This window comes from Cydia pomonella, chromosome 14, assembly GCF_033807575.1.
Source record: "Cydia pomonella isolate Wapato2018A chromosome 14, ilCydPomo1, whole genome shotgun sequence".
Taxonomy (NCBI): domain Eukaryota; kingdom Metazoa; phylum Arthropoda; class Insecta; order Lepidoptera; family Tortricidae; genus Cydia; species Cydia pomonella.
The window spans coordinates 1,892,616-1,909,358 of record NC_084716.1 but is presented as its reverse complement, the minus strand read 5'-3'; the positions used below and the strand labels follow the sequence as shown (position 1 = coordinate 1,909,358).

Below are 16,743 nucleotides of genomic sequence, written 5' to 3'. Positions count from 1 at the left end.
GTATTAGTATTTTCAAACGAATAGGGGTCTTCAAAATTTTTTTTTATAAGATCAATATTTTCGGAAGATATCGCTCCGAATAAAAAAAACTGTGTCCACCTCCCTAACTTTTACAACCACGGGTCCAAAAATGATGAAACAACCGGGAAAATAGAGCTTATTATAGACATTCAATGAAAACTTTAGCGGACATGATCAGTTAAGCCATTTTTGAGTTATCGTAAAATATATTCCCTTCATAGTAAAAAGACGTACGAACCGTTTAAAATTCTGTGAATGTACCTACTCCCTTTTGTTTGATATGATATGATACTTACTAATAGCACCCGTTCAATGTTACGAACGGTAACTACGGAACCCTACACTGGGCATGGTCCGGCATGCTCTTTTTTTTTTTTATACTACGTTGGTGGCAAACAAGCATACGGCCCGCCTGATAGTAAGCAGTCACCGAAGCCTATGTACGCCTGCAACTCCAGAGGAGTTACATGCGCGTTGCCGACCCTAAACCCGCCCCCCCCCCTAGTTGAGCTCTGGCAACCTAACTCACCGGCAGGAACACAACACTATGAGTAGGGTCTAGTGTTATTTGGCTGCTGTTTTCTCTAAGGTGGAGGTACTACGTACCCCAGTTGGGCTCTGCTCTAGATCTGGAATGACATCCACTGACTGTGCCCTACCACACAAAGCGAGATGACATTTACAATGCCCATACCTCTCTTTTGGACGTAGTTTAAGGACGTGCCCGGGCCCAAAACCGCCGGTTCTTCACATATTTTATCTTCAAACGAGGGCGTAGTAACAGCGCTCTCTGTCTGAAGAGTCTGGATATATTTTTAAGTGTTCGTCCATAACATGTAGAAAGATTTAAAATATACGCTAGATTCTGGCGAGCATTGTTCAAATGTAAACAGAGGATTTTAGAGACGGCGCGCTGGAGATTGATGAAAATGAATAGTTTGTGTACGGAGAAAATTTCTCGGAAAACTGTCGAATGTTTTAAGATTTATTTTACGTTTTATTATGTACACGTTTAAGATAGCTTTATGTAACGGTTTTATAATAACGCTATTCATAAACGACTATAAAACTGATTCTGGTTAAAATTACTTTTTGTCAGACCATGCATAACAGCCGTAAGATGCCGTAATATCAAGGTCATATTTTATGGTAACAACAACATATTAATATAATATATGTATTTAAACTTTATTATTTATTGTATAACATATTAATTAATAGTTTTGCTATTATAGTAATTTTCAAACAGAAAGGGTATGTCATCTCAATACGAATTTGCGAGATTTATAACTTAAAAAAATTATGGAGTTGACTCCTGTCACCATATCCGTCGTTTTGAACAATAATATATTCCTACCTTCGTGCATAAACACACGATATTTATACAAATAATATACAAATTTAGAGGTTGCCACGATCTTTAAAATGTCAAGTGTAATACAGACGTTGAATCAATATAGCCTCAATGGGGTTGGAAACTGTCAGGTTTTATAGATAGCGTCAGCATAGGTTTTACCTGTTTCTAGTTTTGTTCTATAGGATTTGGCTTCAAGGGTTTTAAAATAAAAAGTATTTAACACTATTCATAGGATTAACACGTAAAACCTGTGGCACTATCTGTAAAATACTTTTACCGGCCAACCCCATTCTCAAAACTTCAATTTAAATGCTCTTTTGAAGATAGTGGCTGCGAGCCTCGATTGAAGATCGTAATAACACAATATTCACAAAAAACATTACATCAGTCGCCATGAGATATATCTGAACAAAGCCTCTTATCGAGATGTTAAAGTGCATGTTCAGATAATTCTGAACACCTTGGCCGCTCCGTTATGTATAAAGGCGACTGTACAAGCAAGCTTCACACAGAATATAATGCGACTGACCTGAGGCGTCCACGTGGCGACGGCGACGCGGCTCGACGACCGGCTTCGCGTCCGCCACAGCCGCTTGCTCACGCTCTGCACCACGCTGCTGCTCGAGCGCGACTTCTGCATGCCACCTGCGGGACCAGCCACTGTAGGCGCGCTGCGGCCTAGCAGCGTCGACAAGAAACCATGAGTCGGCGTCGGCGGAGACGTCGGCGTCGACGCGACTGACGCGAATTGCAAATCACGGTAGGTCAATATCCAAGCGTCCTCCGTTTGACAACCTTTGTGAGGACCGTCATCGTCTACCTCCCCTGGGGATTTAGGTTTAATATTACGCAGGTTTTTATCGTAGTTTATACGCTTGAAGCGATCGGCTTTGTCAGCGTCTACGCTCTTTTTTCGAGCCATTTTCAAGTAACGTTTAAGTTTGTCGCTAACCGACTGAGAAACGTCGTCGTGATCAACGCTCGAGCGACGCCGTGTCTGCTTCCTCTCAGGAGGAGGGCTAGTTGGACTTGTCGGCGTTGTCGCCGCTTCCTGCCGATCTCTAAAATCACGCTCCAATGCCACTAGAACCTCCTCAGGAATCGGGTACGTCTGCGTACCACAATCCACCATCTTATCCTCCAAAGATTCGCTAAACACTTCGATGAGCGGCGGCGGCGACATCGGCGGAGAACGAACATAGTAATCGCTGTCATCACCCACTTTTCCCAAACGCGACGGAATCTCAGTCCTACCAGTTCCAGTCCCACGTAAAGCACCACGCGCACCAAACCCACTTCCGCCGGGCCCGTAGCCGCCGCCACCGTTCCTACCGCCTCTATAAGGCTTAGTTTTACGAAGATCATGATACAGTCTTTTTAACAGATTCCTGTCGGTCAACAGGTCCTGCACTATATGGTCCCTGTTTGGCGACCTGCAGTAGTATCTGCTGAGGTTCTCTAACAGCGACCGCTGAGAGGGATCCCCGTCGGAGTCAGCGGGGATGTTCTCCGATTGCCGCTTTAGATATCTCCTCAAAGTCTTAACTAACTCCTCTGAATCCGAGAGCCGCGACGGGCCCTTGTCTTCTTCTAGTTTCAGGTACTTGCGCAGCAAATCAACTAAAGAGCTCTCGTCCTCCTCGTCTAGCTTCTTGGGGTCGATCGTAGGGACGACCGGCACCGCGGAAGTCGATGGAGAAGGGGAGGCGAAGAAGTCCCGCCGTAATTTCGCGATATCGAATCGTCCGCCGGAGGTGTGAGGGATGAATAGCTCGGTGGGGCGTGCCGGTGTTAGTAAATCGTCGGATGGAGATCGGCAGCGGACCGATCCGCCTCGCGGACGCTTCTTTCGCCGCGGCTTGGGCAGCGCTCCCGGATACGAGCTTTTCCTCCATAGAAGAAACCTGGGTTCTTTCGCGCACACCTCCTGAAAGTACGCCTCGATTCTCGGCACGTCTTCTGGGCGGTTCTGAGCTCCGTCCGGGACGAGTCTCCGGCCGGCATCGCTCATATACTTCCATGTTTTCCGGGTTAGCAGCCACCGCTCGCGCGGCTTCTCGCGGCGGCGCACCTTCATGGGGTCGGGCGCGTCGGCGCGCCGACAGCGGCGCTCCATGCTCAGCGCGCGCGCATGGCGGGACACCTGCGCGAAACTGAACACTAGTGTACTGCGCCGAAATAGCCGGACGGTAATAGAGCGGCCGTGAACTGGATACGCGCGCGCAGCGTGCGGCTCGGCGCGGACTGCGCCCGCCGTAAACAAACCGCCCGCCCACGCCCCCCGCCCTGGCTTCCTTGACCTATGCGACAGTCCGCCCTAGCGCATGATGGTCAGGGCGACGGCACAGCCTTATCGGACCTGTAGATCTATGCGCATACGTGCGAAGTCCTTGGTTAAGCTTTGCTATAAGTACGAGGCTATTGACTTGGTCAGTTCGTTTCTTTCTAGTGGACTGTTTTTAGGGATTTTTTAATTGGCTCTAATAATAAGGTCGGATAACCAATAAGTGTATCGTTTATAATCGGAGGCTCTGTATCATTAATCGATTATAGAAAGCGTATATAAAATTGTTACAGATGACGAGAAAGGTACCTAAAACTATTCGAATAGTGCAGAAAATTTCTCTTTTTGTAACTTTTTTAAATAACCTTAACTATTAAAGGACATCCAAATAACTATTAGATTTCTGCTTTATATCGCAAAGATTGCAATGTATGCAAATGGTCGGTGCACAAAGTACCTACTTCCATTTTTTTAAATGACTAATTTTTACACAAATAGACTTAGCCTCACACTAAGCTCGAGAGAGGCTTGTGTTGAGGGTACTCAGACAACGATATATACAAATACTTAAATGCATAGAAAATACCCATGACTCAGGAACAAATATATGTGCTCATCACACAAATAAATGCCCTTACCGGGGTTTGAACCCAGGGCTACGAACTAGACCAGACTGGTCGTCAAAATAAAATGTTCAAAATGATTACCTAATAGGAAGACAAAGCTCAAATACACATTCAAAATAAGTACCGAAGTACCACTTTACGGCGTCCCGTGACTCCGTGGCACACTCGCATGACGTACAGCCTCGCCCATAACTCGTCCGTCAGTTGCCCTCTCACCAAGCGTAGACTGCTTTACGGGCTCGAGGAATTCAACATGCTATATTGATATTGGGTTATTGCCCGATATAGCGTAGATAGCTGGAAGTATGTAATGTATGTTGTTGGCAGATATTCAGTATTTGTATATCTGGTATAGCATTGGAGCCAACGAACTTGAATAACCATAGTAGTCTGAGTGGAGCTCAAAAATGACCCCGCGACCCTACTGTACAGCGCGCAGCTTGACAACATTATATCCGACCAAGTACTTGTTAGGATCATTAGGTTTTAATTCCCTTGCAGTAAGACGCAATTACAATCTCCTGGTGACGAACTGTTAGACTCGCTATTCTATTTGTGCCCAAAAATCTCCTGCAACCGCGAAGTCACAAGCTTTTGGCCGTCCCAATTACACGCACTGTAGCACATAAAAACTCGCCTGCTGTGCGGGCTCTAAGGCTGCTGAACTCCCTTCTGTCATGGGCACCAGATTGTGATATGTTTGCAAGTCGATGGACAGCAGTGTTTCAGATGTGTCTGCGGTATTGCGAGGTGATGGACGAAAGTTGATTGTGATCTGTTTTTCCTAGTGTGTAATCCTATTATATAATCTGAATTGTACAGTGCTTTAGTCTCGACTTTAATGCTGTCTATTATTATGTTTAAAAAGAAATGAAAAAATATCGGGAGATTAGCCGTGAAAAAGAGTACTAAATACTTTGAACATGATTGGTTGAGTCATTTTTGAGTTTTCTTTAAAAAACCCTTAGTAAAAGGTCGTAAGTCCCATACATATTTTAAAAGTGAATACCTTCTTATTAAAAGCAATATTTTTAACTACGTATTATCAAAATTTGCCTTGTCTGCCTTGTGTCTTAAAAACGAAGAAGAGTACATTGAGTTATTATTTAATATTTTTTTACTCTTAATAAAAACATATTTTTACAAGCAAACCCTTGAGTGATCACTAATATACACCGTGTTTTTATTGAATTTCGTTAACTTCAGGGTTAATTTTCAAAAAAAAAATTTTTTTGTTTTTTTTTTTACTATTTTTATTTTTATGAAAAGTAACTAAATGTTGCATATAGCGTTGTTGTAACACGGGTATCACATTTAACTCAACCAAACAATTGAAAACTGTGACATATCAATGTCATTTCGAACGTCGATCGTCCGAGATAGTACTACGTTTAGTAGCAAATGTATGAACTCGCACTAAACACTAATCAAAAAGTAAACAGGCCCTAAGGCAAGTGTACACGCTCGTAAGGGCCTTATAAGATAAAAATTAATGATTGATTATCTCCGAAATGGAGTTAATTAGAATATCGGTGTCTTTGAGAAAGTTACTTAATTTAAGCTCAGGAATGCACCCTCGAAATTAACGCAAATAAAAAAAAAACACGGTGTATATAACTAGCATCGATAGTTGTATTTATCGATACAGGAACTCCCTACTTGTCAAACAATTTTGCCTCACGGATTCCTATGTCTGGTGATAATGTCTTATTTATGGGTCCTTAACCTTTACATTAAGTAATAAATCGTTCAACATTCAAAAGGTTACAAAATCTACTCTTGCAGTTCTTAAATATTAAAACATATATACATAAACATAATTTTCAGCTCAATCGGAAACCGGGAAGTAGAACAAATTTAACTTGCAAGATTTGTTTCAAAACAGACAAGCTTGTAAAAGACGGCCATATGCGCAACGGGCCATAAGTAGGTACAATTATTTAGAAGTAAACAAAATATAAGTAGGTACTTATATTTAGTTTCCTTCTAAATAATCGTGAGCCGAGCGTGCCCGAACAATTGTGTAAAATACCACTATATAACTTAGGTGTTTAAAAAGCGTTGCCCATTTTTGTGTAAGGTACTGGCAGAATACCAGCGATGTGGCTTGCTGCATCATTATGCTGAGTCAGCGCCTTTTCTGTGCCACGACACATGGCGTATTAATTAACTAAAAAATGTTTTTATTAAATTAAGTTTGCATGTTTTTATTTTACACTTTTCTTTTTTGTTTGTTTTGATGCTAATGCCATGTATGTTGTGGGTATGAATAAAGAATGTATCTATCTATCTATCTATCTATATGATCTCCGAGAGCACTTATATTGGTTTTACTGAGCCTACGAAGTTGGGAAGCAATCGGAATGTAAACTAAAAACGCTCTGGTTCAAAAATAAATATCTGCCATAACATAAACAACTCCACTTTTACTTCCCAATCTCGTAACTCTCAATTACCTTGCATTACATTATAAACTTTATTACTAACAGTTTAAAGTTGCTTTTAGATACACAGTTCAGTTTACTATTAAATAAGAGTTTTGATGTCATAAATTAAAATCGTTGAAGTTAACGCCATCTTGCGTACGCACGGTGAATGAGGAAAACTTGGAAATCCAAAGTTCGTTTTTTAAATAGTAAACTTTATTCTAAACACCGTAAAGTAGCTTTTAAAGTTGTTTTAAAGCTGTTTAGGTATGTTTTTGTGTGATAGAATTAGTTTGAAGAAGCTACCGCCATCTAGCGCTCGCGTGTTGAATGAGGAAAACTCACTGAAAGCTTGCCAAGTGTTTGTTTGTTTTGATTCGTTCGGAAGTCGGGATGCTTTAAGTTCAAGAGTTTTCCGGTAGGTGGCGATGGAAATGTGATTTGGGAAATCGTGATTTCAGAAGATGCCTAAAACTTTATTTATTATTTTACTCGCTTGTACAATAAAGTAAGAAACCATAAGCGTTTATGATTGCGTTTGGAAGCTAACGTGACGCCTGCGTGTTTTTTTAAATTTATAATGTAAGTCCAAATTTAATTTTAATATTTGAACATTGGGGTGAATTTTTTTTTTGGGATACATTTCCAATACGATTAAAGACGTCAGTACTCTAGTACAGTCAGCATCAAAAGTGGAGTATGACTTATCAGTTTGAGTCCAAAGTTTTTGCATTTTTTGATAGCTTAACAAAAAGAGAGTTAGACCAAGACAAGTCTGCAACGATTTTGATAGCACCCGCAGTGCACGTGTAATTAATACGTCATAATTTCATAGAAGTTCGACGATTGACAATCTTACATCGAAAAACGCCAAGAGAAATATAAAAATATATCGGGATTCAAGTGATTATATCCATACATTACTTAATTTTTTTTTGTGTTTTCTATCAACGATAATAATCTTGGCTAGGCCCCCGTATCACCTATTTTGTGAATCGTGTCGATATATCGAATGATAGAAATTATTAATAATTACCTAGTATAGATATATTAGAATTACCTAGTATAGATATATTAGAATTATTCATTATTAGCTACGTGTATGTGATTGTGACCCGTCTACTGCTAGTCATCTGTTGGCAGCGCCGCGCGGATTGTTCCCCAAAACAGTCGCACACGCACGCCGCATTGTTGATCGATGATTTGTGCAGTTATTATATGCAATTAATGTCACTTATGTAAGTTATGTAGTTGACCTCGTTTTATCAACAGTTTAGGTCAGCTTAAATATTTTAGGAACATGCATGCATGCATTTGCAGCTCCATTACTCCTTCTTCATCCTGGCTTTATCCCACGTTATGTGAGGTTGGCACAACATGTTTTTCTCCTTTTCTCCTCTATCTTTCCTCACCTCAGCACTCACTCCTTTCTTTCTCATATCCTCTTTCACACAATCAATCCATCGTTTTTTAGGTCTACCATCCGCTCTCCGACCATCAACATTCATCCCAAGCATTCTTTTGCGAGATTTGCTCGTGTCTTTATAGGAATAACTTGTCAAAGCGTCATTATGGCAAGCGACAAAATGCCATATATCTAAGGACGGCTTTTACGGGCAATAAGAATGGGGCCAGTACAGCGGTGACACACACACGAATTCGAGCCAATCGTGCAGTCTAACGCCACAACGCGATTGGTTGATGAGTTCACATCACGCGCGCGATTGGTCGCAATCGCAACTAGTTGCGTTAGACTGCACGATTGGCTCGAATTCGTGAGTGTCACCGCTGAACTAGCACCATTCTTAGTATCCATAAGGCTCGTCCATAGATATATGTCAATGCCTTTATTCGAGAATTCATCCAATTGTCCACTTGTAATCAAATTACGGTATTCAGCATCCACTTATGTCATATGTACACAGTGATGTCAATCAACTTGATTTGCAGGTCGCATTGTTACATGTTGTTGTGTTTGTTGACATGTTTGTCATAATCACAGGAAATTGACGTCAAAATAACGTTGACTTGTCGTAACAGGGCGACGTACATGTCAATGTTACAAACAATCGTATCCAATTTCCTGTTGCTTTGGTGAAATTAATCGATGTAAGTAATTAATCTACAGAAGAAATGGGGCATATCTTGTAAGCTTGACCAATCCCCGTGCTCCACATATTTACGTGTGTTGAGTACAAAGTTGTCATGTATTTTTATAAATCAATCAATCAATACAAAATTCGGAATACCCAATTGTCAATAGAGGATTGATAACTTTTGCAGTTCATTGTTGTTGTCAGTTATAGGCAATAGATGCCGCCTTGCAGGTTTCATAAGGGGTCATCCATTAATTATATCACACGAATTCCACGAATTTTTGACCCCTCCTTGTCACACCTGGTACATTTAGCAACGCCCTCCCCCTGGTGTGACGTCACATATCTGGCAATCATGTTATTAACATAATAAGCGATTCGAATGCAGTTTTATTATTCTAATAAAAAACTGGGCCAGTGCGAGTCGGACTCGCGCACAAAGGGTTCCGTACCATTATTTATAAAAACGGCAAAAAAAATATGTTTGTTATATGGGAGCCCCCCTTAAATATTTATTTTATTCTGTTTTTATGATTTGTTGTTATAGCGGCAACAAAAATACATCATCTGTGAAAATTTCAACTGTCTAGCTGTCACGGTTCATGAGATACAGCCTGGTGACAGACGGACGGACAGCGAAGTCTCAGTAATAAGGTCCCGTTTGACCCTTTGGGTACGAAACCCTAAAAAAGCAATCTTATGACACAGAACCGACTAAGAATAAGAATTTCACGGATACAAGCTATATATCGTTGCAAAACTAGTTATTTATCTGTACTGCTAATACAAAAAAAATCAAAACAATTTTTGTCTACTAGTGAAGTTAAGTGACGTCACAAAGCTGCTCACTCCCCCCTCCCCCATGTCTCAAAATGTCACTTTTCTGTACCCCCTCCCACCCCCTAAACGTGTGATGTAATAAATGGATGGCCCCTAACGTTTTTTAGCAATACCTACTCTTTTTTATTATTTTGTTTCCGCTTCCCAAAGGTCGTCTGGAAGAGATCGCTCTTAAGCAATAAGACCGCCTGTTGTCTGCCTCTATCATTCATCAATTGTTTTTCTGTTACTTTCTCCTTTGTTCTAGTATTCTATCTATATATTATTTATTTATTTATCTATTTGCTTCTCTCCCCGTCTCAATGTACATGGGTATGAATTATAAACAGTCCAATATGTACACCAGCTATTAACTAAGCATCCCTGCATACATATTCGTTTGTTATCCGATGAGATTTGGTTCTACCCCCTTCTTTTCCTGACTTTCCTTGACGTCCTGAACGGTATCCGCCCCAAATTCTCTAGGGGCCTACCGCGAAAACAGAAATTTTCAAATTTTTTTTATACTACGTCGGTTGCAAACAAGCATACGGTCCGCCTGATGGTAAGCAGTCTCCGTAGCCTACGTACGCCTGCAACTCCAGAGGAGTTACAGGCGCGTTGCCGACCCTAACACACCTCATCCTCGTCGACTTGGAGGATATAAAAACATGAATTTTCTGTACAAAACAGTCTGCCGATTTTTGCGGGGAGGGGCACGTGAAATATATGGCTATTTCTACGTAACGTACAAATAGCCAGGTCAGATAAATGTCAGTCATTGGCCGAGCTTTTCGACAGAGGGGTAATCTCTTAAAGGCGTCTCCAGTTGTTAAATCCTCCAAGCTCGTCGAGCTCTGGCAACCTTACTCACCAGCAGGAACACAACAGTCGGGGTCGGGTCTAGTGTTATTTCGCTGCGGTGTTCTGTAAGGTGGAGGTACTTCCCCAGTTGGGCTCCGCTCTAGATCTGGAATGACAACCGCTGCGCTGTGCCCTACCACACTAAGCGAGATGACATTCACAGTGCCCATACCTCTCTTTTGGACGTAGTTTATGAACGTCCAAAAATTCCCTGATGAATTTTATCTTTGAAAGGTTACCGCCGTGGCTATAGGTGGTCAGAAGTCAGAACGTTAGCCGCGCAAGCTGAAGACGCGAGTTCAATTCCCGCTTTGGCCACTGGTGGACTTGGTCACTTTTTCTTTATTCACATAGATCGTGTCATTCACGAAGACGCCTGCTTTGACTCTTATTGTCATGTTATTAAAGGTTAGATTTGACAAATCTGCGCGCCATATTGGATAACACGTACTATACCTATGTAGTAATTTTGACAGCTAGATGTTTTTGCGTACAGAAAAAAGGCGTACCTTTTGTCATATATTGGGTTTAAAGTTTTTTTTTTTTTTTTATATTACGGCAAAGCAGCGGTTTTCACGGTTGCCTGACCAAAGTCAGGTTCAACATCCTCATAATTATTAATTATAATTGCACAACATCAAACGAACAAAACTTCCTCATTAACTATTTAAAAATAGTGTTGTCAGAATTCGCACATCGCGGTTCAACGACATCAGATAAATCCGGTCTTTAAGTACACCGGGAATAATAAATATCGCCTGTCCCGCGGTTCCCAGCGGATCTAATTCCGCGGCTATACGTTAGGTGTCACTGACGAAACGGGAAAGAATTTCAGTTTTCAATTCTTGGCCAATATTCTGTATGAACGTGATCTCCATGGAAAGTTTTGTTAGACATTTCAGTGATTGACCAGACGCCATCAGATATATCGCACTTTAACGCCTTGACAATAGAGGCGTGTTCAGATATTTGTGAGCAAGGCCGCTCCAATATATCTGATGGCGAACGGAAGACTCTCGTTTCTAAGCTACAGTTTTCGGGCTATTTCAAATCGACAATATATTCTATATGCCTCTCTTTCTTGTAAACCATAAGAGGACGTTGAGTATAGAGAAATAAGTAAGTTTTTTTATTTTTATTTAATCGTATGGCTAGATATTTGTCAAGGTCGCTTACAGTATTAGTGAAACTTTAACTAATTAGGTATTATAATTTTACATCTAGCTCATTCACCCATCGGGCTGCGTTTTCATCAGGGAGGAGCAAGTCCAGGGATGAATGTCCGCAGGAATTGCCACTATAACCCTGCACGTGTCCCCCGGGTGGCGCTAAACGAGTAACAACCTTTCGGCTGCTGTACCTGTTGTCTATGATCAATCTCACAGCAAGAAACCGGGTCGCTGCTATTTCGAATAAGTATAGAGTGCTCACTCCATACTGTGATATATGTAATGTGGGTACCCCTAGATCACGCTCACTCAGGTTTAGGGTAGATGCAATTGGCAGTCTTTTATTAAACCTCCTACGAATCGCATCTAGTGTTTATACTGCTGATACCTAGACTTCCCATCCCTATGTTCCTGGATTTTATAGTGGCGACGAGACAATCTGGACCTACGTTCGTTACGGGTGTTATTATAATTGTGTGCGCGAGCTAAGTGATAACTCGGTTATTTTTTCTTAACGAGTGAAACGGTGCCGGGTCGAACAATGGCGGTCGGTAAAATACCGGAATTTAAAATTGGAACGGACAATTGGAGGCTGTATGTAGATCGCTTAGAACAGTACTTTTTAGTGAACAATATTGAGGAAACAATGTATGTACCAACGTTAATTACGGTAATGGGAGCTGAGTGTTACGAACTTTTAGTGAATTTGTGCACGCCCGATAAACCATCTACCAAAACGTTTACACAAGTGACATCGATACTCGAAAAACATTTACAGCCTAAGCCAAGTATCTTAGCTGAACGTTTTAAATTCAGGCATAGGAAGCAGAGTGCGAATGAATCTATTTCGGAATATGTGGCCGTGTTAAAGCGTATGTCAAAACACTGTGAGTTTGGGACTTGGTTAGAGGAAAGTTTGCGTGACCAGCTGGTTTGTGGCCTACAGAGTGAGACTATACGCCAGCGGTTATTTACCGAAGAGTCATTGGACTTTGCAAAAGCGTATAAACTGGCGGTTAGTATGGAGGCGGCGGAGAAAGACTCGGCTCTCGTGGAGGGTCGCGCGGGACCGTCGAGTGGAGCAGACACAGTGGAGTGCAAAACGATGACACCGCGCTGGGCAGGAGGTCAGGCGGGACAGCGAGCGGGCCGAGCGGCGACTCGCGCGGGCCGTGGAGGCCGCGCTGGCGCCATCGGCGGCGGCGGCGGCGGCCGAGCCAGGGGCCCGGCGCGCGGCGCCCAGCAGTGCAGCGCGTGCGGCGGCGCGCACGACAAGGCGGGGTGCCAATTTGCACGCTATGTATGCCGGGTATGCAATAGACAGGGGCATTTAAAGCGTATGTGCCCCAATATGACGGAGCAATATGATGTGCATGCCAACACCGTCGTGGATGAGGAAAACGCGTACAGTGAAGACAGTGACGAGGTAATTATGGTGACTTTAAATCAATTATCTGCTGTAGCATATAAACCGATAATAATTAAAGTAAACGTAGAAGGTATAGATATGGATATGGAGTGCGACACGGGCAGTGCCGTTTCCTGTATAAGTGAAAAAATGTATTTAGCTGTATTTAGTAAATTAAAGTTAAACAAATGTAATTTATACTTGCGTTATTATACGGGCGAGTGGGTACAGCCAGTGGGGTTGATAAGACCGTTAGTGCGTTTTAGGGGTATAGAAAAGCACTTGGATCTGTTTGTAATACGAAACGGAAAAAGTAAGTTGCTTGGCCGGCAATGGTTATATGAGTTATATATAATAAGGGATCTAATTCCCGTGACGGAATACTGTGAAGTAAATAATGTAAATGACAATATGTTTGATTATGGTGCTTTCAGTTCCAGATTCTCTGATGTGTTTGCGGACGGCCTGGGGCGGTTTACCGGCGGCAAGGTCAGCATCCACCTGCGTGCGGATGCTCGGCCGGTGTTCCTGCGCGCGCGGCCGCTGGCGTACGCGCTGCGCGAGCCGGTGGAGCGCGCGCTGGAGCAGCTGGTACGCGACGGCGTGCTCACCCCCGTCGACCGCTCCGACTGGGCAACACCTATCGTGCCGGTCGTAAAAAAAGACGGTAACATACGTATCTGCGCTGATTTTAAATTGACCTTGAACCGGGTTTTAGAGGTTGACCGTTATCCGCTACCTAGGGTGGAGGACTTATTGGCACGTTTACATGGGGGGGAGCGCTTCAGCAAGTTAGATCTTTCGCAGGCCTACGCGCAGTTTGAGCTCGATGAGTCAAAAAAGTACACGGTAATAAATACTCACAAGGGGCTATTTATGTACAACCGCTTAGTGTACGGCCTGTCATCTAGCCCTGGAATCTTCCAAAGACATCTAGAGCAATTATTTTCTGACCTGCCGCACGTGGGCGTATTTTTGGACGATATCATTATTACGGGCAGCAGTACGCAAGCCCACGTGGACAACTTATACAAAGTATTCGAGCGATTGCAAGCATATGGTTTGCGGATCAGAAAAGATAAGTGCGCTTTCTTTGAAGAGTCAATTAATTATTTGGGCCACGTTATTAGCAGGGAGGGTGTCCACACGTGCCCGGATAAGGTTAGGGCCATCGTGAATACCCCGGCCCCTAGCACCGTGTCAGAGGTTCGAGCGTTCGTGGGTATGATAATGTATTACGGAAAGTTTATAAAAAACGTTAGTACCTTGCTGACCCCATTGTATAATTTGTTAAAGACCGGAACCAAATTTGTTTGGAGCGCGAGTTGTCAGGAGGCGTTCAACAAGGTCAAACAAGTGCTGACTTCGAGTGAAGTTTTAGTGCACTATTCGGGTTCTCTGCCTTTAGTTCTGACCTCAGATGCATCCGGGGTGGGGATAGGTTGCGTCATATCGCACCTCACGCCGGAGGGTGAGCGACCGGTAGCTTACGCGTCGCGTACGCTTACTTCGGCCGAACGTGGATACGCGCAGATTGATAGGGAAGCGCTAGCTTTAGTGTACGGTATACGGAAATTTCACCAATATTTATACGGTCGTAAATTTATATTGAGGACAGATCACAAGCCGCTCACATACATCTTTGGCGATAAAGTAGGCGTCCCGGTGATGGCGGCGTCGCGATTGCAGCGCTGGGCAATTTTGTTGTCAGGATATAATTATGAAATTGAATACGTACCGTCGAGTAAAAATTGTGCTGATGCGTTATCGAGGCTGCCGCAAGGAGGTCATGATCAGAAACAAAATCCGGAAGTGACGTACCTTAATTTTGTGGAAGATTTTTTGCCTGTAACCAACGAGCAAGTTAAATCGGCTACGTCACGTGACGTAACTTTAAGTAGGGTGTTGGCGTATGTGCAGTCAGGCTGGCCAACATCGTGTCAAGACGAGGAGATCAAACCTTTCCTATTAAGGCGCCACGAGATGTATGTAGACCGAGGTTGCTTAATGTGGGGTTACCGGGTTGTGGTACCAACAATTTTGAGGGAAGCAGTTCTAAAGCAACTTCACGTTAGTCATATGGGCATAGTAAAGACTAAGGCCCTAGCTCGTAGTTACGTTTGGTGGCCCAATATTGACGCGGATGTGGAAGCACTGTGTAGGCAGTGTGAGACGTGTGCCGCGGAGGCACCGGCGCCGGCGCATGCACCTCCAAGCCCTTGGCCTTACTCGACGCACGTCTGGAGTAGGCTACACGTAGATTTTTTGGGGCCATTCAAGGGAAAAACGTTCTTAGTACTAATAGATTCGAGTTCAAAGTGGCTGGAAATATTTGAAATGGCTAGGACGACCGCAGGGGCAGTGATTACAGAACTAAGAGCAACTTTCGCTCGTTTTGGGTTGCCAAGAGAATTAGTATCAGACCAAGGTCCACCGTTCACAAGTAATGAATTCAAACATTTCCTTGAAACGAATGGCATTAAACAGTCTTTTTCTCCAACATACCATCCAGCATCGAACGGAGCCGCGGAAAATGCTGTCAAATTATGTAAACGTGCGATTAGCAAGGCTTTTAGAGATCGTACCGATGTCGACGCGGCACTGCAGACTTATCTCATGACATACAGGAATAGCATACATAGCACAACAGGGGAGAGTCCGGCGATGCTTTTGCAGCGGCGCTCGTTACGTTCACGGTTAGATTTGCTTCGCAGCGAGAGTGCGCTAGAGAAACGGGTTGGCGCGGCTCAGCAGCGGCAGGTCGAAAACGCAGGCGGTACGCAACGTCACTTTCGGCCTGGAGATGCGGTCTGGGCTCGCGATTATACCGGTAATGACAAATGGGTTCAAGGTACGGTGCTGGGGGCCGAAGGTTCGCGGAGATACACCTTAGATAGCGGAAACGGTAGATCTGTTCTTAGGCATGTTGATCAAATCAGACGGAGATCTAGGTTATCGACTGTACCTTGCCCTGAAGAGCTTAACGAGACTAACGAGCGGTCGCCAGGGGCTGAGGACGGCGTCGCACGTTCTGGCCAGCAGGCGGAAGTGGGCGAGGGAAACGCGCAGCCTTCCCAAAAGGAGGAAGTAACAATTGCTGAAACTAGGGAGCCAAATGTGGCTTGTGTGCCTCCCCCACGTCCGTCTCCTCCACCACAGCGGCGATCCCCGCTCAACCTCAGGCCTTTACCGAACAGAATTCGAAGGCTAGAAATAGATTAATATCCAGGGGTAAAATTTATGTGAGAGGAACATATATTGTTTATAAATAAGTTCTTTACAATTAGATATAGATTTGTTTAGGCCAAAAAGTTGTCTCAAAATAATTTCAATCTTTAGTGGTTTTTTTTATAGATTATTTAAGGTTTAGAGATTAAGAAGGGAGGTGTGATATATGTAATGTGGGTACCCCTAGATCACGCTCACTCAGGTTTAGGGTAGATGCAATTGGCAGTCTTTTATTAAACCTCCTACGAATCGCATCTAGTGTTTATACTGCTGATACCTAGACTTCCCATCCCTATGTTCCTGGATTTTATACATACATCAGCTTTCTTACCAAAACTCTTATTATTACGTTAAAAGTCTTTACTTACGGTGGCGTCGTTGATCGGGTCGCCACTTTCCCGAATGAAGGTTGAGGGAGGCGATGGCTGTGATAACCGTCATACTC

The 16,743-nt window shown here is 43.3% G+C and overlaps 3 protein-coding genes across 3 annotated transcripts in view; 2 read left to right on the top strand and 1 right to left on the bottom strand.

Annotated features, from left to right (window-relative positions):
• Positions 1-3,640, bottom strand: part of LOC133524710 (uncharacterized) — a 98,183-nt gene extending 94,543 nt beyond the window's left edge. The window contains exon 1 of the mRNA XM_061860846.1: positions 1,908-3,640. Within this exon, the coding sequence (XP_061716830.1) occupies positions 1,908-3,494 (1,587 nt within the window). The 5' untranslated portion in view covers positions 3,495-3,640. The remainder of the gene's footprint in view (positions 1-1,907) is intronic.
• Positions 3,641-11,934: 8,294 nt separating this feature from the next.
• On the top strand, positions 11,935-13,659 carry LOC133524702 (uncharacterized). The gene is made up of 2 exons (XM_061860831.1): positions 11,935-13,088; positions 13,505-13,659. The coding sequence occupies exons 1-2, from the start codon at positions 12,204-12,206 to the stop codon at positions 13,517-13,519; spliced, it is 900 nt and encodes a 299-aa protein (XP_061716815.1). The 5' UTR covers positions 11,935-12,203; the 3' UTR covers positions 13,520-13,659.
• Positions 13,660-13,946: 287 nt separating this feature from the next.
• On the top strand, positions 13,947-16,292 carry LOC133525313 (uncharacterized protein K02A2.6-like). Its single transcript, XM_061861600.1, has one exon. The coding sequence runs from the start codon at positions 13,947-13,949 to the stop codon at positions 16,290-16,292; it is 2,346 nt and encodes a 781-aa protein (XP_061717584.1).
• The last annotated feature ends 451 nt before the right edge of the window (positions 16,293-16,743 follow it).